Below are 23,804 nucleotides of genomic sequence, written 5' to 3'. Positions count from 1 at the left end.
GGTAAGGATATGTCCATGGGAATAGCAGGGTGGTGAAAACAGCTAAATCCTCATTTTCCACACCAGAAAGTCAACAGATGATACTAAAAATTGAAGAGCCAACACAGAGCAAAATAAAGCAAGTTATTTAATGATATGGAGGTAAGTAATGTGAGAATCAGCAGAGTTGAGAAAGTACCTGAACCTTTGAGTACCTCTGAGGGGCGTTGAAAACAGTGTTGTCTCTTTTTAGAATTAATGTTTTTTTACACTCAGTTCACTGTAACAGTGGAAATTACAAGTAACTAAAAATATATATATATATATAGCTTCATGTACTCTAGAAAGTAACAAAATCATAAGAGCAGCAAGTGCAGTGATAAAGGGTTATCATCCTTACAGAGGAAAACACTAATGATCTCTGGTATTACTCCCATTGGTTTAAAAAAAAAAAAAACAATAAAAAAAAACCACCTTAGAACCACCACTTCCACTAGGGAGGAATTCTGTATATAAATCAAGTCATGTATTTCCATACAGTAAGTCAAATCTTAACATCAGTTCTAAATCTCACCCACAGCTGAAGCACCTGGTTCATAAATTGGCTTGGAAGGGTACACAGGTAGACCTGAGCATACCTTTAGGAACACCATTTTGACTTATCTGAAAGTCATGTCATTGCTCCTATTTCTTAAACAGGTAACAGTAAAGAGTTACCTTTTTTTTTTTCCAACTAAGGGTTTATATACATCACTGATGTAAGTCTTAAAATACCCTAGTATAACTGAACATAAGACTGTTTGTCCTGACATTAAATATGATGGGACTCCTGTGCTTTCTGTAGCTAACTTGGCAAGGCCTTCAAAACCAGATCACAGAGCTTCTTAGTAAGATGTAATAATAAAGAGGCTGAGACGAAGGGACAAAAGCAGCTCACCTTTAGGTAAAACCAACAGGCTGAGTGCACAAGCTCAAGGAAACTAGCAGAGACATGGACTATATACCATGGATGAGTGAGAGTGCTGAAAAGCGAGATTTCAAATAGATATGTATGGTTACAAGTCAGCTAATTCAAGAACACCTACTGACCGTCAAGTTCTATACATACATTGGAAGAGAGTCTTCCTTTCCATTGAGAACACTGTACTGTTTGCCTTAAGTCTTCAAAACTATTGATTTAGTTTCCCTGGATGTACTCCTGCTCAAAGATAAAAACACACAAAAATACCTAATGTGATCAGGTCTGGGTAGCCACCTCCTGTCCCTTGTAGTCAAAGCACCGCTAAGGACAAGCAATGTTGAACAGACACATGATGGCAACACAGCTGCCTTTCCTGCCCAGAAATGGCACTCCTCTGGACCCGTGAACTTTTATTCATTCAGTAAATGCTTAATGAGCACTCACTATGTGCAAGGCATTGGGCTAGGTGCTGCAGTTTTTGAAATGACAAAATTGTTTGTATATGTAGGATCGGCTAGTCCTTGATAGTTTTCCTGATCTGAGAGAAAGAGAATGACAGAATGCCCCATACATGGCTCATTTAGAGAGTTAAGACCACAGATGAGGTCTGCTCTCTGTCTTTCTACCAGCCTGGCATAAAGTTTAGGCTTCCTCAAATCAGTTATAAGTCAAAACAAATAAGGCACATTTAAAAAAAATTCCCCCCTTTAATTGACCAAAGTAAAGCCATGACATTTCATTTGGTAACCTGCTCAGAATTATAAAGATCACTCCATTTGGCCCAGCCCACACTGCCCAGGGCAAAACCTCCAGACAATTCTAATCTCATCGCGCTCTGTTCTTATAAACTGCATATTTTTTAAACCGTCTTCAGCGCCCTAAATGGGACGCACTCAGTGCGAAGCAGATCAGAACCAGAAGTAACATTTATGTTCTTGACAAGCCTCGATTATCCAGGTCCTTCACCTGCAACACAAAGGTATCAGTTTAATGTATACAATCAGGTCAGCACGGGAGAGCTCTACTGAGTTGGGTTCACCCAGACAGGAAGGGGTTACGCTGGATTCTGCTCCCTGGTTTGGCTCTGGTATGAGACTGGCTATTCTCCGCTGGGCTTCTCAGGGTATCTTGTGAGGAGCTGTGTAAATGATCTATCCTCCAAATACAGCAAAGGTTCTCAACCTTTTCTTATGTAAGAGATACAACACACTTCTATGTGACTCTGAGCACTGAAGAATTGATGCTTTTGAACTGTGGTGTTGGAGCAGAATCTTGAGAGTCTCTTGGACTGCAAGGAGATCCAACCAATCCATCCTAAAGGAGATCAGTCCTGGGTGTTCATTGGAGGGACTGATATTGAAGCTGTAACTCTAATACTTTGGCCACCTGATGCGAAGAGCTGACTCATTTGAAAAGACCCTGATGCTGGGAAAGATTGAAGGTGGGAGGAGAAGGGGACGACAGAGGATGAGATGGTTGGATGGCATCACTGACTCAATGGACATGAGTTTGGGTAGACTCTAGGAGTTGGTAATGGACAGGGAGGCCTGGCGTGCTGCGGTCCATGGACACGACTGAGTGACTGAACTGAACTGATGTGACTCTCTGTACCATAAATTCTTCAGTGGGAGAGAAGAAAACATAGTGCAAACAACATACACACTCTCCTACTACCTCCCTCAATAATCACTAAAACAGATCAAGCCTAACTCCAACTGGGAAAATATCACTGCAACCACTGCCAGAACAACAGCAGACTGGGGTGTCGACTAAGAACAATCTAAAATAAAAGAAAAATTCCAATTCTGTGTTTTTCAGACACAGAAATATCCCTATTTTAGAAATACGTGGCCTATTTTTAAGCACTAGAGCTGCTGTCACAGTGTAACACCTGCTCACCTTGTATATCCTGACCAGCCAATGTTCTGTGGTGTATGCTTCTTCTAGGACATCAAGCTCGAAGTCTTTATTCCCAATCTCAGCATTCCGGACACGGTCATAGCCTAGTGGACGCTCTAGAAACGGAGAAAAAAAGACTATAAATTTCTTTCTACAGTGCTCATTTCCTAAGGAAACAGTAAGTCCATGTGGTAAAGCATCCCACTGGAATGTTACTCCCTAGCATGCAGTTTGTGTAGAGAGTAGGGCCTACAAAAAAGGACATCAGTCAGGAAGGGCAAACTGAGTGCTATCCTAACTCACATCTTCCTCGAGACAGTGCTTGGCAGAGTCCACGGAGGTTATCTCTTCTAAAAGACAGAGGCCTGACCTCCAAGCACCTCTATTCCTGAGGACAAACACCTAGGACCTCTGGGACACACCAGTAACCCTTCCATGGGACAGAGAAGAACTTTCCAGATGTCACAGGCCTGCATCCACAAAACAGTCCCAATTGCAGAACCAAGAAATTGTGAGTCAGAAGGAAAGACTTAACCTAAGCACATTCCTTTCAGTTTATCTGAAGAAATGTAAAGTCCTTTATCATACTCTATTCTCTTTCATAATCCTTTCTCCAGTATAACACCTTTTACTGAGAGGTAATAAAAAGTAATGAATAAAAGCACAGACTTTTCTAGAGCCGGACTGCCTGAGCTTAACCTGACTCAGCACTAGTTATAGGACCTTGTGCAGTTAAGGAACCTATCTGTACCTCAATTTCATCACATATAAAATGGGAATAATATTAGCATCAATCTTTTGGACTGCTGTAAGGATTACATGAATTAGTAGAAATAAAGCATTTAGAGCAGTGCCTAGAATATAAAAAATATCCTGTATGTGTTAGCTACTACTCTTCTTACTGTTGTTAAGGTTCTCAGGAATCACTTACTGGCTTCTGTGTAAACCTGTCCAAATCGGTAGTAACACATCTTGTACATAAGGCAGTTGAGCAGCACTGGAGAGCCCTCACGGTCCACACGGAACTCCCCAGTTGGAGTATAATAATCGTGCTCCTTGATGTGTTTCCCTGTATCTGTGCTCCCTCCAATCCGGACCATCCACAGAAATTTGTTGATGTCTAGAAGAAGAAAAAATTGCTTTATCACCAAGGTAGCTACAGCTAAATCACATAATGAAAGTTCACTATTTCTAATACTTTCCTAATGGCATACAGTACCATATAACTCTAAAGTTATAAAAATAAGAAAGCTACTAATGAGCGTTGTGATGAGGGTGAAAGAAGAAAGTGAAAAACCTGGTTTAAAACTCAGCATTCAAAAAACTAAGATCATGGCATCTGGTCCCATCACTTCATGGCAAATAGATGGGAAAAAAGTAGAAGTGAAAGATTTTATTCTCCTGAGCTCCAAAATCACTGCTCATGGTAACTACAGCCATGAAATTAAAAGATGCTTGCTCCTTGGAAAGCTATGACAAACCTAGATAGTGTATTAAAAAGCGGAGACATCACTTTGCCGACAAAGGTTTGTATAGTCAAAGCTATGGTTTTTCCAGTAGTCATGTAAGGATGTAAGAGTTGTACCATAAAGAAGGCTGAGTGCTGAAGAATTGAAGCTTTTGAATTGGGACGCTGGAGAAGACTTGAGACTCCTTTGGACAGCATGGAGATCAAACCAGTCCATCCTAAAGGAAATCAGTCCTGAATACTTATTGGAAGGACTGCTGCTCAAGCTGAAACTCCAATACTCTGGCCACCTGATGTGAAGAGCTGACTCACTGGAAAAGACCATGATGCTGGGAAAGATTGAGGGCAGGAGGAGAAGGGGCAAAAGAGGATGAGATGGTTGGATAGCGTCACCAACTTAATGGACATGAGTTTGAGCAAACTCCAGAAGACAGTGAAGGACAAGGGAAGCCTGGCATGCCCTACAGTCAACGGGTCGCAAAGACTCGGACACCACTGAGCAACTGAGCATGCACGCAGGTAAATCAGAACTACAATGAGGCATCACCACATACCTGCTAGAATGACTCTTGTCAAAAAGATAAAAGTCATGTTGGTAAAGATGCTAAATAAAGGGAATCTTTGTGCACTGCTGGTTGTAATCTAAATTGGTACAGACACTATAGGAATCAGTAGGTAGTTCCTCAAAAAATTCAAACTAGAACCACCATGTGATCCAGAAATCCCATTTCTTGGGATATATACCCAGAAGAATTGAAATCACTATTCCCAAGAGAAATCAGTATTCACTGCAGCATTACTCAAAACAAATAAGAAATGGAAATAACCTCAGTCTATCAACAGATGACCTAATAAGAAAATGTGGTAGACAGATATATATATGTCTCATGGAATACTAAAGATGTCAGGGAACCATCTATTTCTACCACCCATGGGTATACATTCACATATATAAAAATACATACGCATACAAACACATAAGCACACAAACATACATACAAAAAAAACTTTTTGTACTATTTGCATATATTATTATTATCAATAAGAAAAAAACCTAGAGTCACACATAACCAAATAGTGCTGAAGCAATTGCTTGTGAAAGTGCAAGTCCACGGGAATGCGTCCCAGCTATTGTCATTCCTCCTCTGCCTGCACAAGACACACATAGAAACTAGTCTTACTACATTATACTGACACTTTACACATTCTATCCAGGTGAATCTGGTAAGTCTGTCCATATCAGAAGCCAGATATAATCTAAAATTTGAACATCTCTAAGAAGCAACCATATAGTCAAAGAAAATTAAGATAGAAATAAGAGGTAATTATTAACTGCAGGAAAACAAGTTATTCTAGATAAGAATGTTTAACCACGGTGTACAGGTTGACTCAGCAGTACACAGTATTTATTTAGTCATGATTGTGAAAAGGCTTTATCTGGATTTAACCAAAAATGATCATTAACTCTACTGAGAAGATGCAAGATGGAAAGGGGGAGAGGGAAATACAGAGAACTAAACTCCTTATCTAGTATAAGAAGTTGATAAAGGGTATCTAAAATGATCGATCCGTGAATAGAATATACATATTATTTAGAAATATGAATATAAGTAAATAACTAAAGGAATAATTTTCCTGGGAACTGATATTATAAGGTGGTTTAGAACCAGAGGACTACCATTTTTATTATAAACTTTCAGAAGTGTTTAACCTTTTAAAGTTGAAACAGGTATTGCTTTAAGTTTTTCAAGGTTTTTTTGAGGCAGAGAACTATATTTGGATGATTCTTCTAACCACAGGATTTGCTAATAATTATAAGGAACATGGTTAACATATGCCATATACATATGCATATATACACACACACAAACACACACACACATATATATATGAGAAACATTTTAAGTTGGGAGATGATTCTATGGCTTAAACCCACTAAAAAATGCTAATTCTTAAGCTCATTCTCAGAGGCCTTATGTTCTTTATTGTTCACTGCTTGTCGAACTATTCCTAGGTCTTCAGACAATTACAGCATGCCATAATTACATGGAGCTTCCCCGGAGGCTCATGGTAAAGAATATGCCTGCAGTGCAGGGGACCCGGTTCAATCCCGGGGTTGGGAAGATCCCCTGGAAGAGGAAATGGCTACCCACTCCAGTATTCTTGCCTGGAGAATCCCATGGACAGAAGAGCGCGGCAGGCTACAGTCCATAGGGTCACAAGGAGTCAGACATGACTGAAGTGACTAACACTTTCACTTTTCATACTTGCATGAGAATTCTCTACATCTACTTCCTACTTGTTTGAAACAAAAATCAAAATAACCAAACTTCAAGTTGCAAATATGTATCAACTAAGAAAATATGTTGATAAGATTAGTAAAAGGATAGAAAAGTAGGAGATTCATCTAGTTTTCTTAGCCTTGTAGCTAGAAATATAATCAAGTGCATTACCATCTGAAGAATACCCAGTGAGGCCTCCGAAAATGACCAGTACGTAGCTGACATCAAGCTCCCTCATGATCTCATAGGCTTTTTCTTCTGTGGATGCCATTGCCTGGAAAAACACATGCACATTTCTTAGAGCAAAATTCCAGGCCATATGATCCCTCGTGGAGAAGTATTTCCATGAGATCCTTTGCATCAAATACTCAAATGACCCCTTCACCTTACCTGGCCTACTCGAGATATATGGGTATTATTCCATGTGTTATTATCCACTAAGATCGTCCGATTCGCCATCGCTGTAATCTGGTAGCCATAATCCCACCATGACATGACCTTCGCATCCTGAAAAGAAGAATGAGAAATAGAAATTGCAAGTGTCTCACCAACTCCAAAAATCAAATACTAGGAGTGGAAGGGCATCTGACAGGAATTAACATACAGCTAATTAACATTTTTACAGAATCAGTTCAGTTCAGTTCAGTCACTTAATTGTGTCTGACTCTTTGCAGAATAACGCATGCCTAACAAGAAAATAAATCTTGGCACCTGGTTCTACCTTTGTATACCATAATGAAATCTCAATGCAAATTATACAATCTAGCATTACCAATACTTTCATTCCAGATAATCTTATAAAAATAAACACACTGGCATGGGAGGTGTAGGGAGCTGTGTAATATTTCCAAATAAACAGCTTGGTGTCATCAGAGAAATGACCATCATAAAAAGTGATCATAAACAATATCACAAAAATAAGTTCCTACAGAAAGGAGGTAGGAGGTGGGAGGGGATAAATCGCAGGATATAACAAATAAAGAAAAAGAAATTCTTATAAGAATCTAACTCACAATTGCCAATCTCAGTAGCTACTGGAAAGGAAATGCTCCAAAGGTAAAAACCAAAATATTAGAAGTGGTTATCATTAGGTGATCCTTTATAGAAAATTTGTGTCTTTGTTTTTCGCTTCTGTTTTCTGATTTTTCTACAATAAACATGCATTACTTACTGTTAACCTTTCTCTTTCATAACTGGGATGGCCTACCTCACAAGAATACCACCATGCTGTCAATACAAGTGCCCAAGCAGAGTGCAGATAATCTGAACCAGGAAGGGCTGCTACAGAAGACATGCTAACTTGAGCGGAGGTTGACCTTTAAGGCCCACTCAACACCAGGTTCTATAGTGCCAATTTCTCCAAGCTTTCTACCATCTAAAACCTATCTGATTCGCTATAACAGCAAATGTCTTTCCCTTCTTCCTACCCCACAGTCCCACACCTCCCAAATTTTCACCTCTGGAGTATTGTGACGAAGCCAATAGTACGCTTCTCGAAAATCATCAAAAATGATCCTACTGCCATCTCCACCACGAGCAGACAGCACGATGGAGGGAGAAGAGTAGGCCTCACTGGTCACCCAGGTCGAATGAAAGGTGTAGGTGATGAGAAAGAAAGCCATGACCAGTATCATGCCACTTGCCACCTAGACAAGGAAGAACTGTGTCATAAACCAAATTAAATTTACAATAGCACAGAACAGCTTCTTACAGTCAATGATTTAGAAAAAATGAACCAAAGTAAGCCAGAGGCTATATTAACTAATTCTGACCTCTGGGGACAGTGCTCCACTTTACTCCCCCTCACTCAAAAAAATCCCCACAGATGCCTGCACCTCTGCATGCACACGCACGCACGCGTGCACACAGCACACGCAGTTCCCCCAGCCTGTTCTGTGTGTTGCTTCTCACTTCATTCTTAATAGGGTAGGTAGAATCCTGCTGTTTCTTGCTCTTCTTGTCTTGTCGACTTATGTCCAAATTCTTCATGTAAGTGGACAGCACCTGAGAGACTCCAATGCCAGAAAGAATGCACATAACAGGCGCCAACACCAGCATCAGACGCACCTAAAAAAACAGGAAGCAAGATCACAATCTGATCGGTGTTTTACAAATTACAGATTTCAACCTATTAGTAGATGATGACCTCTGTTTAGGGGTTTTCAACAAACATGGTCTGTCAATGGAACAGAACAAAATAGGAGAGAAAATACTTGACACATCTAAAATAGAAGTTATGTGGGTTTTTAAAGTTTTTTTTCTTTCCCAGTTCTACATGTACGAATGTATGTACATCCTGAGTAATTGTAGGCTATAAAAAGTATTTCTTAATTGTGGTTTGGAACCAAAAAAGTCTGAGAAGCACTGTCTTAACTGCAATATATAAAATCTCTCCTCTCTTTTAACAACCTGGCACTCAGCACCCAAGCCTTTAAGAAAAAAACATCATGTCCCTTTTTGAGACTCCAGCAAGAGCGGGGAAGGAACCTGCATAGGGCCTCTCCCTGACACAAGGGTATGAATCTAAGAAAGGTGGGCCTCACAATCAGAAAATGTGAGTACCCTGTACATTCCCAGAAAAGGTCAACAGCAGTGAGCAGCTTTACCACTCAGCCCCTCAAGTGCTCAGAAGGAAGCCTCTGCACAATTGTCAGCACTGAATCCTCCCGTGCCGGGGGAAGAAGAAAACCCCCAGAGTCAAGGATGGAAAGGTTCACCAAGACTGAGGGCATTCCTCACCATTACAGCTGAAAAGTACATGCTGGTCACACCATACATGATGATGAAAATCCGGGCATCAGACAGGTTGCTAAAGCAGTAATAGAGACCAACTACAAAAATAAAGGGAAAAAAGAAGTGAAGAGCTGGAAAAACAATCAGACACCTGCAAAGATGTTACTATGGCACTCTAAAATAGCACAAGATCTGAAACCACCTAAATGTCCAACATAAAGGGGTATTTAACTACAGAATATTTATAAAACAGAATAAAACACATCAATTAAAATATTGCCGTGGAAGTTTATGGACCATTTGCCACCTTCTTTACATACCTCTGTACTTAAAAAATTAATAAATGCTGTATCTTAAACACTATTTCACTAACATATTCCTAAATAACATAAATTATGATTATAAAATTTTAAAAGTCAGGAGAAAAATTCTATCATCTGACTTTTAATCAGTAAACAACTGGATGAATATACATTTCAAGTGTTAACAGGAGCAACAGGTATGTGGTGAGAACTCCTGAAACTTTAATATTTGTCTCTATCTGTACAAAAGACAACTTATTTTCATAGTAAGAAAAAATATAAAGTTATTTCAATTAAAAAAAAAGTTCCCTACCAGTGGTAAATTGTTATCTCCGAACTAGCCAGAAGGTAAATTAGATGAAAAGGCTTTACAATCAGCTATGCCTACTGTCAAAATACTATCAAGAAGATAAATGGGAAGGAGTCAGGGATGAGGGGTGGGGTACATTAGAAGTACTAAAAAAAAAAAAATCTGAATTAGGGTTGAATTTTATATAACTGAACAGAAAACTGTGAGACTCTGAACTTGCCAGTATCTGCAATTGTTCAACTGATTTCCATTCTGCTTCAAATATTAGAAAAACATGTTTAGCCATCGTCTGTACCACATAAATACACAGGCAAAAAACAAAAACAATACAAATATAAGGATGGGGATATTTTACTTATTTTGAATCAAATAATTCTTACAAAGAAGACCACTTCGGAACAAGGCAGACAGACCTGGAAACATGAAGACAAGGAGCTGCAGGTCGAAATAGTACGAGGACCAGGTCGTAGGCTGATGCTCAGACACAGAAGCAATGATGGGGATGTTGTTCTTAGCGTAGGAAGGGTCCAACAGCGAGTAGAAACGCCCCGTCCAGGGAGATATTTTTCCTGGCAGCAAAGAGGCAACAAATATTTCACAATTACTTCTGAAACAAAATAATATCTGATCCTAACTAATCAGAACTTTCCATTTTAATAAGATTCTCTGAGACAAAGCAAGACTAGGTTTTTGTCTAAATGTCACGAATACCTTGAGAATTTCATTGATTCCTTTCTTTCAAATTTGAGAGTACTTATGTCAGCACTGTCAGCAGAATAAAGTCAGGCTGTATGTAAACTCAGAGAAGGAAGGTGGAAATGCTTCCTGGAAGGGTTAGACTAAACCTGGTCAAACCAAGGCCAATGCTATAAACTAAGTCAGGCTGTCCTCCAATGTTGCTCTGAATTAGACAATACAGAGTCCTGGGCAAAATCAAATTAGACTCTGAGACATCTACGTGAGGAAAATGTGCCATGCTAACCAAACTAAACCAACATAGCTCTGTCATTTAGGATTAGATGAAGTCATATTGTAGGGCAAACAATGTTAGGATTTCTCCTACCCTACCAATATACCAATAGGAAAGAAAAGGACAAAAGAAAAAAAGAGAAAGATAAGCATGGTAAATATAGTTCTGTTACCAAGTGTGAATCTTCTGAGATTAAATACTGATCTAATAAGATCTTCTTTCTATGCTGAATCCAAATACTGGCTGACAAATGGATTGAATGTATAATATGGATTTAATATGCATGAAATCAAGAGAAATGGGAGAAAAAGAATGCATCTTCCTGTGGTCAAGCAATAACCCATGTTTTTTGGAGTTTATGCTATGTTCATACCCATTTACACTTAATACTAAAAGCCTTTCCTACCTGTCAGCATGAGGAGAGCTCCAATGGTGAGAAGGACAAAGCCCACCAGGGAGATGACACTTCGGAAAAGAACTTCAAACTGCTGTGGATTCAACTTGCTGCGTAGATAATCCACAAAGGCATGAATCTGGCAGAGACCAAAGACCCCAAAGGCTGCCATGTGCTCTGATGAAAGGACGGGCTGTAGGTGAAAGCAGATGTGTGAGAATGTCACGAAAACAACGGGTCCAGCCTTGACCTGAATTATCCAGACCAAGTTCAGACCAAAGGGTCCAGTGAGTTCTGAGGCTACCAAGGAATTAGGGCCAATCCAGGGGAGAGTCCAATTCACCTGCCACATTTCCACAGAATACCTGGAGTCCAAAGTATACCATACTCTTATCAATATCACATGTCTGGCCTTTGCTCAGGCTATTTCTTGAGCCTCGACTGTAATTTTCTCATTTTCCCAAAATTTGCATTCATTAAAATTCCCATCACTCAAGGCCCCAAGCAAATACTATTGCCTCCTACTCTGCCAAGCTGAAATCCATAGCTCTATATCTGTACACCTTGGATCTCTCCTGTAACTTAGACAAACAGTTCTCAAACTCCACTGGGCAACATAATCACAGTAGATGAAGAGGGGGTGTTTAGACACAGACAGCTGAGCCCCACCGCCAGAGCTTCTGAAACTCAGTAGATTCAATCCTGAATTTGCATTTCTAATGTATTCCCTGATGCTGCTGAGCCTGCTGGTCCAGGACTACATTTCTAGGACCACTACATCACAGAGAGCTACATGGGTGTCTTTCCTAGCAAGACTTCCTTAAGGACCAGGATCACATCTTTACTTTTTACATTTCCCAGTTATTAGCAAACTGCACATTGTAGGGGATAAGCAAAGAAATACTTGCTGAGCTGAATAAGGGTTCCACTTTTCATAAGAATTTTACATGAAAAATCACACATATCGCATCATTCCTCTGATTTAATAGCTGTCTCTTAACCCGATGGAGTAATGTGGTTAAAAGGTCTATGTTCTGCTTCCTAAAGGACTTAATTACTTGCCCCCATTAACAAGTTCAGGGGTCATTACTACTGAATGGGATCATTCACATTAAGAAGGACTGAAAAAGATAACTGTGATCACTCACATCAACTCAATTCTACCAAAATATCCCTGCTTCTCCCCAAACTTAAGCTAACTTAAGAGCAATTAAACTACATGAACAAATATTAACACTCTCAGGGGGCAGACTTTATTGGCCAATGATTGTGCTGTTTCAGTTAACACAAGCAGTCCAAGGTCAGACCTGTAAGTTTCAACATCCTCAACAGAATCCAAGATAAATCAATTTAGTTGGAGATGATTAGGAAAAAAATGGAAGAAACTAAAAGCTCCACTCAGTCTAGGGCTCACCTGGAAACCCACAAAGGAGATCTGCATGGAAAGAATGGTGCCCAGGCAGTAGACAGTACAGTACGCCACGTAGATCCGGTGGGAGAAACGTCCTGTGAGCATCAGCACTAGTACATGAAGGGGGATCAAGTTGATCAAGAACACGTAACCTCCCCAGGAAGAGACCTAGGACAGGATGAAAAAGGACACTTCCTCTCAGCACTCCTCGTTACCTGTGACCTTTTTAAAGAACACCTATTTATGATAACCAAAAACTTTATTAATGCCAAGTGGTTTAAACAGTTTAAGTAACTGACTTCTTTAAACAGGAAAATCCAATTAAACCCATTACTGTAACTCAGTCCTCTGTTCTATATGGCTCCTGTCATTGTGATCACAAAACAAAAGGCCCCTAACCCTCAGCGTTAATCTGGATGCGACCTACTATTAGGTCACGTGGAGAATTTAGGGATACATGCAAAATGTGGGCAAGCGGAAACAGTTAAGGGAAGAGGTCTCAGGGTTAATGAAAGACTGAACAGAAAAAAATGTGTTAGGAAAGGAAAAATTTAAGGGAAACATATCAGAAAAGCGAGCTGGCCAACCAATATTATCCATAAGAAATACAGTATCTGGAGACCTCTAAAAATTAAAAAAAATTTCCTCTATCTTATCATCTGCCTGCCTTGGGTTAGGCTTTGTATGGACACAAAAGACAATAAAGCTTCTGTCCTCTGCTCTATGGTCTCAAACCCCAAGAGCTACTTCCAATTTACATCAGTAGATCCCAACAGGTATGCAGACAGAGAGAGACTCCCGGAAGAAGGGAGTGAAGAGTTACCATGTAGAAGTAAGCAAGGGCACACTTTGCTGCCCAGTAGATGGAACCAGTCTTGACTGCTTTGATCCACATGTAATAGGTAAGCAGCATGCAAAAGATGGCAATCCCTGCAGAAAGAACACAAAATTCAATAGAAGGCCACACTGGGATATTAAATACTGATCTTCAACAAACTCCCTGCATATCTCAGACCTACCACCCATTAACAGTGTAATTACTCTACATCTCTTTGCCTTAGTTTCTGGCAAAAGAAAAAAAGAGTCCTATAGAAGAGTGTCTACTTCATAAACGTGTCATAAACACAAATTTAACCACTGCATGTAAAGCACTTGCAACAGAATCTAGCCTGCAGCAAGCACTCAGTGTTAGTCATTATTGCTACTGTTCTTTTCAGGCACTGAACCTGCTATCTGAGTCCTAATGATATCCCATACTATCAAGCACCACCCTGCTTCTATGTCGGACCACAAGCTGGTCTTTATGCCCTGACTGCCTCTCTCCTTAATATTTGCCTAATGTAGTTCCAACTTCAGGGCCCAGTTCAAACACAACTTCTTCTAAAAAGCCTTCCCTGATCCCCACATCTGAATCTCTTCTCTCACTGCGTTCCCAAAGTACTCTGTTCATACTTCTCTCATAGTATACAATACTATCTGCCCATTAGATTTATTTTTATAGGTCTGCATTAATAGATTATGGGCTAAATTATTGTGTTCATTATCTATCTCTGTAATTCCTTAACTATAAGCCAATACTCTTATTCATTAACTATTTCTGTAATACCTAACACTGTTTTACCAATAACATTCAATAAATACAGAGTGATTTGGAAATAAGTCAATAAAAGTCATTATGGTTTTAAGAATATCCATTTCTTTCATCTAAAATAAAGCAAACGATTACAGTGTTAAAACAATGGTATCATTCAACCCTGGAGCTTGGTGAGCTACAGTAAATGAGATTGCAAAAGAATCAGACACCACTGAGTGAATAAACAATAACAAAAACCCATCCAACCCTAAAACCTAACTCTACTTTTAGGAATACAGAGATGAGCCAGAGGCCTTATTTAAGGAAAATTACCAGCTACCTTTCTAGAGAAAATGAGAGAGAGAATATAAACTTAACAGTCTGAGGTCCCTTCCTGCCCACTTCTAATCTTCTCACCCAGATACCATTTTTGCTATTGCTGAATAGCAGATTTGAACCCAGATTCTATTACCCTTCACAGAATTCTACTGGATAATAAGGTGAACTTTAAGTCGTACCTTCATTATCATAGGAGCCAGCCACAGACCGGGAGATATAGCCAGGAACCACAGCAATCATGGCGGCAGCAAGAAGCCCAGCTCCTGCATCCTGCAAGACAAGAGGGGTAACAGGAAGTCAACACCAATACAGCTGTGGGAGAGGAGAGGATCCACTAGTCCAATCTGCTTCTACGGGGCCCAGAGAATAGTTCGACACTTTGCAAGGGAGATGTGATGCTAGGAATGCTTGCAGCACAAGAACGTTACACACTTCACAGCCAGTTCCCTCCCTGCCATGGTACTGAGTCTGAAACTGAGCATACATGTGCTAAGAACAGACAAATCATGAGATCAGTCAGATGCTGCCCCAGAACGGGCGGCTGGGTTGGAATACCCCCAGATTTGAGTTCCCCCCAACAATATATGCACACCACAGGAACACCAGTCACATCCCTAAAAGCTATGCAAGCATACACAAAGGAAGACCTAAGTATTTGAGCTAAAAGGTCAACAAACAGAGGTGATAATCTACAGTGGACTGAAGATGCCAGCTTAGACAATAGAGCTGGAATATTCCGAGTCAATCTGTGAACTCGGGAAAGAGGAAAAACAAAATATAACTCACACACCGAAAGAGGAAGGACCTGTCTATTGATAAGAGTCAAATCTGGAATAGGGCAGCAAGGAGAAGGATGGAAGAACTTTCAAACTAAACTCAAGTTTCCCAAGCCCTCCAACTGGTTTAGCACCTCTCAGGTATCTCCCTGACACCACAGCCACAAAGAATAACATCCCAGGAGCCAGGGTCAGCAAGGCAGAAACCTGGGGAAGAAGAGACCATATCACAGACTCTAATTACAAGAGCCAAGTGGTTTCAGAATTTTAAAATAAATTTCTTAAAAAATCAACAAATAATTGTTAAGCTAAGTGTCCATTTCCAGTAGGAAGAGCTAACTGTTTTGGAACATATCTTGTAGCTATTTTTTCTCTCCCTTAGATTGTGAGGGACAATAGATTCAAAATCTAAATCTCACTTTAAATATTTTTTTTCCAGGACTTCCTTGGTGGCCTGGTGGGTAAGAATCCACCTGCCAATGCAGCAGACACAGGTCAGATCCCTGGTCCAGGAAGGTTCACGCGCTGCAGGGCAAGTAAGCCCGTGCGCCGCCATCACAGAGCCTGTGCTCCAGGGCCCTCGAGCCGCAACTACTGAAGCCCATGTGCCTAGAGCCCGGGCTCTGCGTTAAGAGATGCCACCACGAATAAGCAGGCCCCTCTCGCTATCTGCACAAAGCAATGAAGACCCACTGCAGCCAAAAATAAAGACAGCAAAAAAAAAAAAGAAAAGAAAAGAAAAGGCAGTCCTGTGATGAGTAAACTAACACAAAAATTCTTTTTCCATATACAGCAATTAATATTTGACCTTCAAACATTCCCTTATATGGACAAATAGTTGTTAATGATAAGACACCACATATTCTAGGGAGGGACTGGGATGAAACTAGCAATTTGGCTCATCAAAAGCTGTCTTTAGCCCCTAGCTCCCTGCCCTTCTTAAGCTCTCAGTCCCCCACCCTTTAGCATCTACTAGAGAGGTTCAACAGCATCCATTCCCAAGACTCCTGTCACCCCAAATCCTTCACCTTGAGCTCTTTGGTAAGGTGGTACGTGACGATGGTGGTGAAGGAAGAGAAGAGAGGGGCCAGGAACACACAGACATTCCGAATGTCGATGGTGATGTGGAAAAAATGGAGGACATGGTAGATTGCAGCAGAGGTGATCATTAAGCCTGCAACAGGAAGAAGAGAGGCCAACAGGTTATCCTCCGAAGACAAAGAACGTAAGGGAAAGAGAAAGGGAAAATCCAAGTTATCAATACTGTGGTTACACAGGTTTCAACAACCCACCAGAAACACTAACAGCAGCTGCACGAGCCCTATAAATTTCCACCCTGTGGACTCAATCAGAAGTCCAGGATTTATGAAACGCTACCCACCCCCACTCTCTCATACACGTTCTCCCTTCTACATAGGATCGACTTTTAGGGATCTGTAATCAGAATGGAATTACAAGGGTCACAAAACAAAGATATTAGAAATAAAACACAGTGTTCCATATCATACAAATAAGCTACTGCTGTAAGGAAAAGAAAAATCCTGTTCCCCTCACCTGGGTAAATTGTTCCTCCAATGATTCGTCCCAAAGGGTACCAGGCCCGGTCATCAAACCAGTTATGGAATTTATAAAATCCCTCCTCAGCCAGGAACCGGGTGGTACGATAATTAAAGTACCTGCAGCAAGACAGTGAAGAACTGTGTCTGCTTCTCCCCGTACCCAAGCATTTGCCCCAGTGTGCAGTGAATCTGGCTCCTCGGGTTACACCACTGAGGAACTTCTCATTACTCCAATCAAAGTCAGTTTGGTACCCAGAAGTATTTGAAGCAGGAAAATCACTTCACATTACCACAAGTCTCCTCATTTGCAGCTCCGTGTTTGTCTCAGTTAAAGCGCTGCTTCTCTCATAAGGAAATGCAACTGGGGGCTAATTAAACAAAGGACACTTCACCAGGCTGGCATGTAGTAGGCAGCAGCCCCAGCCAGAAGATTCAAGCACTCAGAAGACAGGACAGCTGAGATGTGGGCACCAATAGATTCGACTCACAGCGACACACAAAAGAACATTTCCATAACACACATGAGGACACACGGGTAACTTCAAGTGAGGAGCATCTCTAAAGATGTGGGTGTAACACCAGATGCAGGATGAACATTTTTTAGTCTACTCCATAACATACACCTCTTAATGAGTATTTAAATTTGTAATCAGATCTACTCATGTTGTTATTTAAAATAGTTCTGAATGCCACCTACATGGTAGCATAAAAATAAAAATTACAGGACAAGTATTTGATACAAAATGCTTAGAGTTATACACAAAAAAACACAGTTCTTTAGGCTCAAGCTATGAAGCCCCTTAAGCTTCTCATTTAAAAAGTAAAAAGAAAGACAAATAATATATTATGTATATATATATAAAACTTATCATATAATTTATCTATATATATTACATATATATTAACTGATTTATTACAGATAATAAAATATATATAAACAAATAAGTAAAATGAAAAGAACTGTTTAATCACTAAAGATGATTATGACTAACCATCTTTCCTGCCCACCCCTCTAACCCTATTTCCTCTTTGGTCAGTCCAATTTTAGCAGCTGAAGTGAGAAAAGTAGCAGATAGCATAGATATCTATCCTTCTATTTATTCTGATGAATGTTATTTTGGTAACTGTCAGGGAGACAGAAAGGATAGGGGTAGCAGGCAGTCACCAGGTGTCAGAATCATGTCCTTCACCTAATGGCAGGAGCGGCAGAGAGAGACAGAGGAAGTGCGAGTTAGTGGGAAAAGGTCTGGCCTGGGGTCACACTCTGGGCATCAGTTTCCTGCTCTGCAAAAGGAAGTGTCAGATCACATGATCTATACATCCCTTCTGTCTCTATGACTACAGAGCAGATATTCTTGCTTTCCCTGACCATCTCATCTTGATGTTCACGCATCTGGAGGGTGTGAGAAAAAGCCCTAACATACTGGTGATCAAGAACCAAAAGAATATAAGTTATCTCATTCCTGAGGGAAAAAAATTGATAACTGTATGCCTCCAAAGTGCTTTCAAATATCTACCCAAAACAATATTACAAACTTGCAAACATATGTGGGTATTAAACTTGAATCAATGTTCTATAAGCCTAATATTCTATTTTTATGATATTAATGATGCATCAAGAATCTATGATTCTAGCTCTCTAAATTTTAAATGAAGCCTTAACTTTCAGTAATACAAGTTACTCCAGTATCTAGAAACAGAGATAAACCTCAATTCAAATCTTGGCTCCTCAATTTACTATACATGTAACATTTATTATATGTGTAACAGTTACCATACATGTAACATTTACCAAAATGTAACATTTACTATACATGTGACCTTGAATGGCCTCTGCCAGCCTGGTTACATTTGTAAAAAGGGGACACTAATACCTCCAACTCATAGGGTTACTGTGAAGATTTATAGATAATCTGTACAACAGCTCTTGGAATAGAATGAAGCTATGTAAATGTCTTTCACCTATGCCTCTTTTTAGCTAATAAAATCCCTAATCAAAATCACAACTTTAAATTTTCCTCAATGTCTTAGAACTTAACTGACAGACCCAATTTATACCACACAAATTGTTAAACAGAAAAAAAGTCATGGATCTCAAGTTTACGACCTCTGATTTTTCTCTTGAGCCTCAAACACCCACCAGGCCCAGTCCCCTTTCCCTTAGCCTGTACCATTAAGTGTTGACCAAGCTCCGAAGTCAGACTTCTCTTAGCTTATCCAGGTCTTAAGCAATAGGTAGACACACCAGCAGGCCTCTCTCATTTTTCGTAAGTTTGAGAGACTAAACTGGTCTCAAATTCCACTGGAAATGTTTCAAAAAGGGGATCATTGTAGAAATGCATAGAAAGTACATCCCCATGTACCAAGAGTTCACTGGAATTTGAATCTGAAACCCATTAACCTGAATGCTTCTTGAAGGAAATACCAGACCAAGCAAAGGTACTCACGGATCAAATTCATGGATGACACTTTCAAATCTCAAGACAGCAAAGAGACGAGTGGAGAACGCTGCACAAAATAGAGAACTAATATTTTAATGGCAATATACCATGAAAAACAATAGCAGATAGTAATGTTACACAGACAGTAGTAGTATCCCGCACAGAGGTCACAGGAAGTACAAAATAATGACTGAATAAAGTATTTATCCCTCCCTCCCACACACAAGAAACAAGGAAGTTCATTTTCCCGTGACAATAATCCCCACATTTCCACCGAAGTAGGACACATTTAACTACTTATTATCAAGGCCTATAACAACACACTCACCTAGTGAATTAGTGTTGCACCTAATTTACATGGTTATCTTCTACAAACGTTGACCTCCCCTTCCCACAACCTTAGCTTTGGAGTGAACTAAGAGGTAAGGGAATCTAGACTACTTATGGCTCATGAAGAGCAAGAAAAACCTAAGAAAACAGAATAAGTGCTGGAAAGACTTTCAGAAATACTGAGAAAGACTTTCAGAAAGACTTTTCAGAAATACTGGCAACTACAGAAGACAAATATCTTTTACAAAACTCAGTATCCCAGGGTCTCTGGTACCACTTTCAGTTCTAAGAAAAACCAAAATTAACATAGCACGCTTCCCATTCTTTCCCAGATGATCACTAGTCCAAACTTCTACAATCCTTGTGTTTCTTTGATTTCACAAAATTCTACTGGTTGAGCACAGTAAAAAAGAACACATTACAATCTGCTGGAAGAAAAGCAAAGCATTTAAGAAAGCCATTGCTAATTTTTTTTTCCTTCAAAATTTTCTCCTTTCCATATCCTGAAGAAAGAGAGGGCCACATGCACACTCACATAACACAGCAGCCATCGACAGAATCAGAAGCTTCAGAAGTGTGTCCTGCTTCTCATAGGACAACCGCAAAAATCCCAGCTTGGTCATCTTCACATCAATGGGCGGCAACAGATGACAGTCAAATAGCTAAAAGTGGAAAGCCAAGACCATGAGCTATCAAACACCTTCAATTTAGCTAATTCACTTTCATATTTTATGGTGGGAGAGAACCACAGAGAAAGGAAGTAGTGAACGCACAAGAGAGGGTCAGGACTAACTGAGACGCAAGCTGAGCCTGAATTATGACCAACAGACAAGGAAGCCGGCATGTCAGAGCTGTAAGTCAAGGATGGAAAGGAATGATGAGACTCCCATCACCATGACTCTCTTTCTCGGTCTTTGCAGCTACCAACGAGCACACCTGGCAATCGTGTGCTACGACAGGAGTAAAGAGGAAACACACAGAGAAAAAGAGGGTCGGAGGAAGAGAGGCAAAGCAGACAGAAGGACTGAAAACAGAGAGAAGAATAATTACAAGGAGAAACACAGCATTTAAGAAAAGGCAGGAATGTATGAACGAAAGCAGGGAAGGAGCACAGAAGTGAAAGCAGAAGGCGGCGAAACAGAAGTCATGACTGCATCGGCACCGTTTACATCCCTAAATTTCAGCTGTAAACTTTCTGGCTACAAGCTTCTTTCTGTTCCACACCCCAGTGGGGTTGCAGGGTCAACTAGAGCGCAGGACTCTTCACCAATACAAGTAGTCATGCGCTCAGGAGGGGAGGGAGAGGCACACAGACAGATCACTGCACTTTCAATCTCTTATATCACACTTTAACTGCCGCTCAAATCTACACCCACTTCCCATCAGCTGTCTCAAAGCATCCTGTAACTGACACTGCTGATTTAAGCCACTGATCCGAGAGCCAGAACCAGATAATAATCTGGAGGGTAAAAAAAATAAAATTTTCCTACTAAGGCCAAAAAAAAAAAAAAAAAAGATTGAGCTGTATGGCGGGGGGTGGGTATTAGATTAAAATAAAATGTTGAAGGAGGGAAGTAGTCTCTAGACCATTCAGAATGGTGATCACTTGATGGACAATAATCAGCACTCAGTAGAAGCATAGCTATTTCTGTTTAAAACAGCCCTACCTTCTTAAATCATAAGCTGGTCAAGGGCTAAGTGATAAAGAATATGCAACACTAAAGACTGCAGGAAAAAAAAAATAAAAGGAACCTGGATCCCTCCTGATCTTTTGTCAACTATTACTAGAGGAATGGAGGGAAAAAAGTAGGGTGGAGGGCATGAAGAATCATATATTCCTAGCTCCGAAAGTAAGGACTCAAGCATTTTTTTCCATAATTAACTGTCCCAGAGGAGCAGTTGTACATTTATTTTTAATTATAGTCCCAAAGGAAAACCATACCTTGCAATCAAAAATAAACACCTAACTCTAGGAAGTCCATAACACAGTTACATCTCTCAGGACTGTACTTGTTTTCTCCAACGCCTGAAATAGGAAAACTTACCACTATTGAGCTGATAGGAGCCACATGCCTATAAGACTAAGCGGAGGAAATGAGAGCATAGAACCTTTCCTTGAAAACGGAGTAAAGAAGCTGGTAATTTAGGCCAGGATCTCAAGGGAGTTTCCATACTGTGCTCACTGGTCGTGTTCGCACATCGCTTAACGGCAAAGACACTTTTTTAAAACACTGAGCATCTGTCCTCCACTTCAACTGTGCCTGCAAACTGCGGCGTCTTGTCTCACTGGTTCTAGTTCCCAACTTGCCCACACGCTTCCTCACGCCTGTCCCTCCCTCCCCCACTTCTGCCCACTACCGCAGGTCCCTCCCTTCGTCTCCCATCTACCCAGAACTAAACACCTCCGGCATCACCCGGCGTGGGACACCCCACCACGTAAGGATCCTAAGCGCCACCCCCTCCAGGACTAGTCGGTGCCAGAGCCCCATCTTTCCCACGCCCACCTGGCCTAAGTGCACGACCCATCCCAGACCCTCACATCCTTCCATTCCCCTCACACTACGTCCCACGCCCCCTCCTCTGCAAGGCCCCAGACTGTGCCTGCGCCCACGGCCGCCGCCATTAAAGCCGCACCTCCTGCGCTTCGCTCAGTCCCACCAACGCCTTGGACTGCACCTGCCGCTAATCCTCAAGTTACATCCCAAGGCCTTCTCACCTGACCGGCGTTCCTCAGGAATCCGCTCGCCTCCCTCTGCCATCTGTTCAACGGTGCACCCAACCCTGGCAGCGCCGGGTCCGCCTCCGGGACTGCTCCCCATTGGCTAGTTCAGGTACAATCCGACACTTGAAAAGAGCGATAGGGTTCTGGAACTGTCTGTCAGCCTCGGAGGCGTGAACGCAGCCTCGCTCCCACGTTTTAACTGGACAATACAGATATCACTTAGTAGCCAGAAGGCGGGACTTCGTCCAACTGCCCAGCCGTGATAGGCCGGCTCTTGAGAGCCCGAGCGCGGAAAGAACACCCTGGGAGCAGTTTGGTTGAGGGACGAGCAGTGACGTGTCGGTCTGCGGACCGCGAAGGGGTCGCGGGCGGAAGATGCGGCGCGTTTAGCCCAGTAACGTGACAAGAAGCGGAAACGACGCAAAGGCATAGGCCGAAACTGCAAATCCTCAAAAGCTGAACTGAGATCGTCCGCTTCCGTTTCAGAGTCTTGTTTTTTAAAAGGTAGAAATTGACGTTACCTTAATATAAGGTTAAAGGAGAGGTGAGAAGAATTTTTAAATAATTCTCAATGAAAACTCAAGCGCTTCACAATCCAGACTGTTACATCTTGTACAGGATATTGTCTGACAGTTCGCTGGAGAGTCATTTTGACCTTGCTCTGGTGAACTGCGGTGGACGAGAGACCTGCAGATACCACGAGGCATTTCTCTTAAGCCCCTTATTCGTGAATGGGCATGCCTAGGCTAAAGGGGTCGTGGGGTTTCGGTGGAAGAGTTTACGCGCGGGCTGCGTCCACCAGGATGGCAGAGGCGGTCCTCCCAAGTTTATAGACAGGCTTCTTCCTGGAACCAGCTTGCAGCCTGGCGGTGCTTTGCTTATCCCTTTGTAAGTTACCTGCCACTGAAAACTGTCCTAACTGCCCCCTTTTACTCCTCACACCCAAAGAAACGTTGCTGAGGGCAGGGAAAGGGGCGGTTTCAGCAACCAGTTCTATCACCTCTCAGACACGCACTTCCCCTCCCTAGAGACCTCAGTTAACAAGAGCCACACAGAAGAAAATGGGAGCATCTGGCAATTGTGTAAATCTAGTGCCAGTGTACTCAGTTCTCTTTGCCAATTACAGTACTGAGTACAACCGACCAAACTTACCGAAAGCATATTAAATTACTGCTTTAAAAAAAGAAATTAGTGCTTCAACATCATGAGTATTTTTTACAAAATTCACATGGCCAGGTTCACCCCAGGACGTCATGTTTCAATAGATCTGCTTTTTCTTTTTGTCTTCATAATGTATTCAATGTAATTTTAATAACAGAAGGAAACTGAAGCTGAACCTGAAGGAAACGCAGAAC

The 23,804-nt window shown here is 41.2% G+C and overlaps 1 protein-coding gene across 1 annotated transcript; it reads right to left on the bottom strand.

Moving 5' to 3' along the window:
- On the bottom strand, nucleotides 1,623–22,570 carry STT3A (STT3A, catalytic subunit of the oligosaccharyltransferase complex). Its single transcript, XM_005699592.3, has 18 exons — nucleotides 22,444–22,570; nucleotides 20,263–20,389; nucleotides 19,404–19,464; nucleotides 16,952–17,073; nucleotides 16,426–16,571; nucleotides 14,801–14,891; nucleotides 13,533–13,639; nucleotides 12,713–12,877; nucleotides 11,311–11,491; nucleotides 10,348–10,503; nucleotides 9,329–9,420; nucleotides 8,501–8,656; nucleotides 8,047–8,235; nucleotides 6,980–7,096; nucleotides 6,761–6,863; nucleotides 3,771–3,959; nucleotides 2,840–2,955; nucleotides 1,623–1,906 (listed from the first exon to the last, which is right to left on the bottom strand). Exons 2-18 carry the CDS (start codon nucleotides 20,348–20,350, stop codon nucleotides 1,868–1,870), a joined length of 2,118 nt encoding a protein of 705 aa, XP_005699649.1. The 5' UTR covers nucleotides 20,351–20,389; nucleotides 22,444–22,570; the 3' UTR covers nucleotides 1,623–1,867.

This window comes from Capra hircus, chromosome 29 (assembly GCF_001704415.2).
Source record: "Capra hircus breed San Clemente chromosome 29, ASM170441v1, whole genome shotgun sequence".
Lineage (NCBI taxonomy): Eukaryota > Metazoa > Chordata > Mammalia > Artiodactyla > Bovidae > Capra > Capra hircus.
This window is presented reverse-complemented; position numbering and strand designations above follow the sequence as displayed.

Excerpts from the sequence above, each read along its gene's own strand:
- STT3A (XM_005699592.3), bottom strand. The coding sequence starts at position 20,350 with ATGACCAAGCTGGGATTTTTGCGGTTGTCCTATGAGAAGCAGGACACA. Across the intron at positions 19,465-20,262 it reads GTCGATGGCTGCTGTGTTAT|CGTTCTCCACTCGTCTCTTT; the intron begins GTGAGTGTGCAT and ends TATTTTGTGCAG. Across the intron at positions 9,421-10,347 it reads CCTTGTCTTCATGTTTCCAG|TTGGTCTCTATTACTGCTTT; the intron begins GTCTGTCTGCCT and ends TTATTTTTGTAG.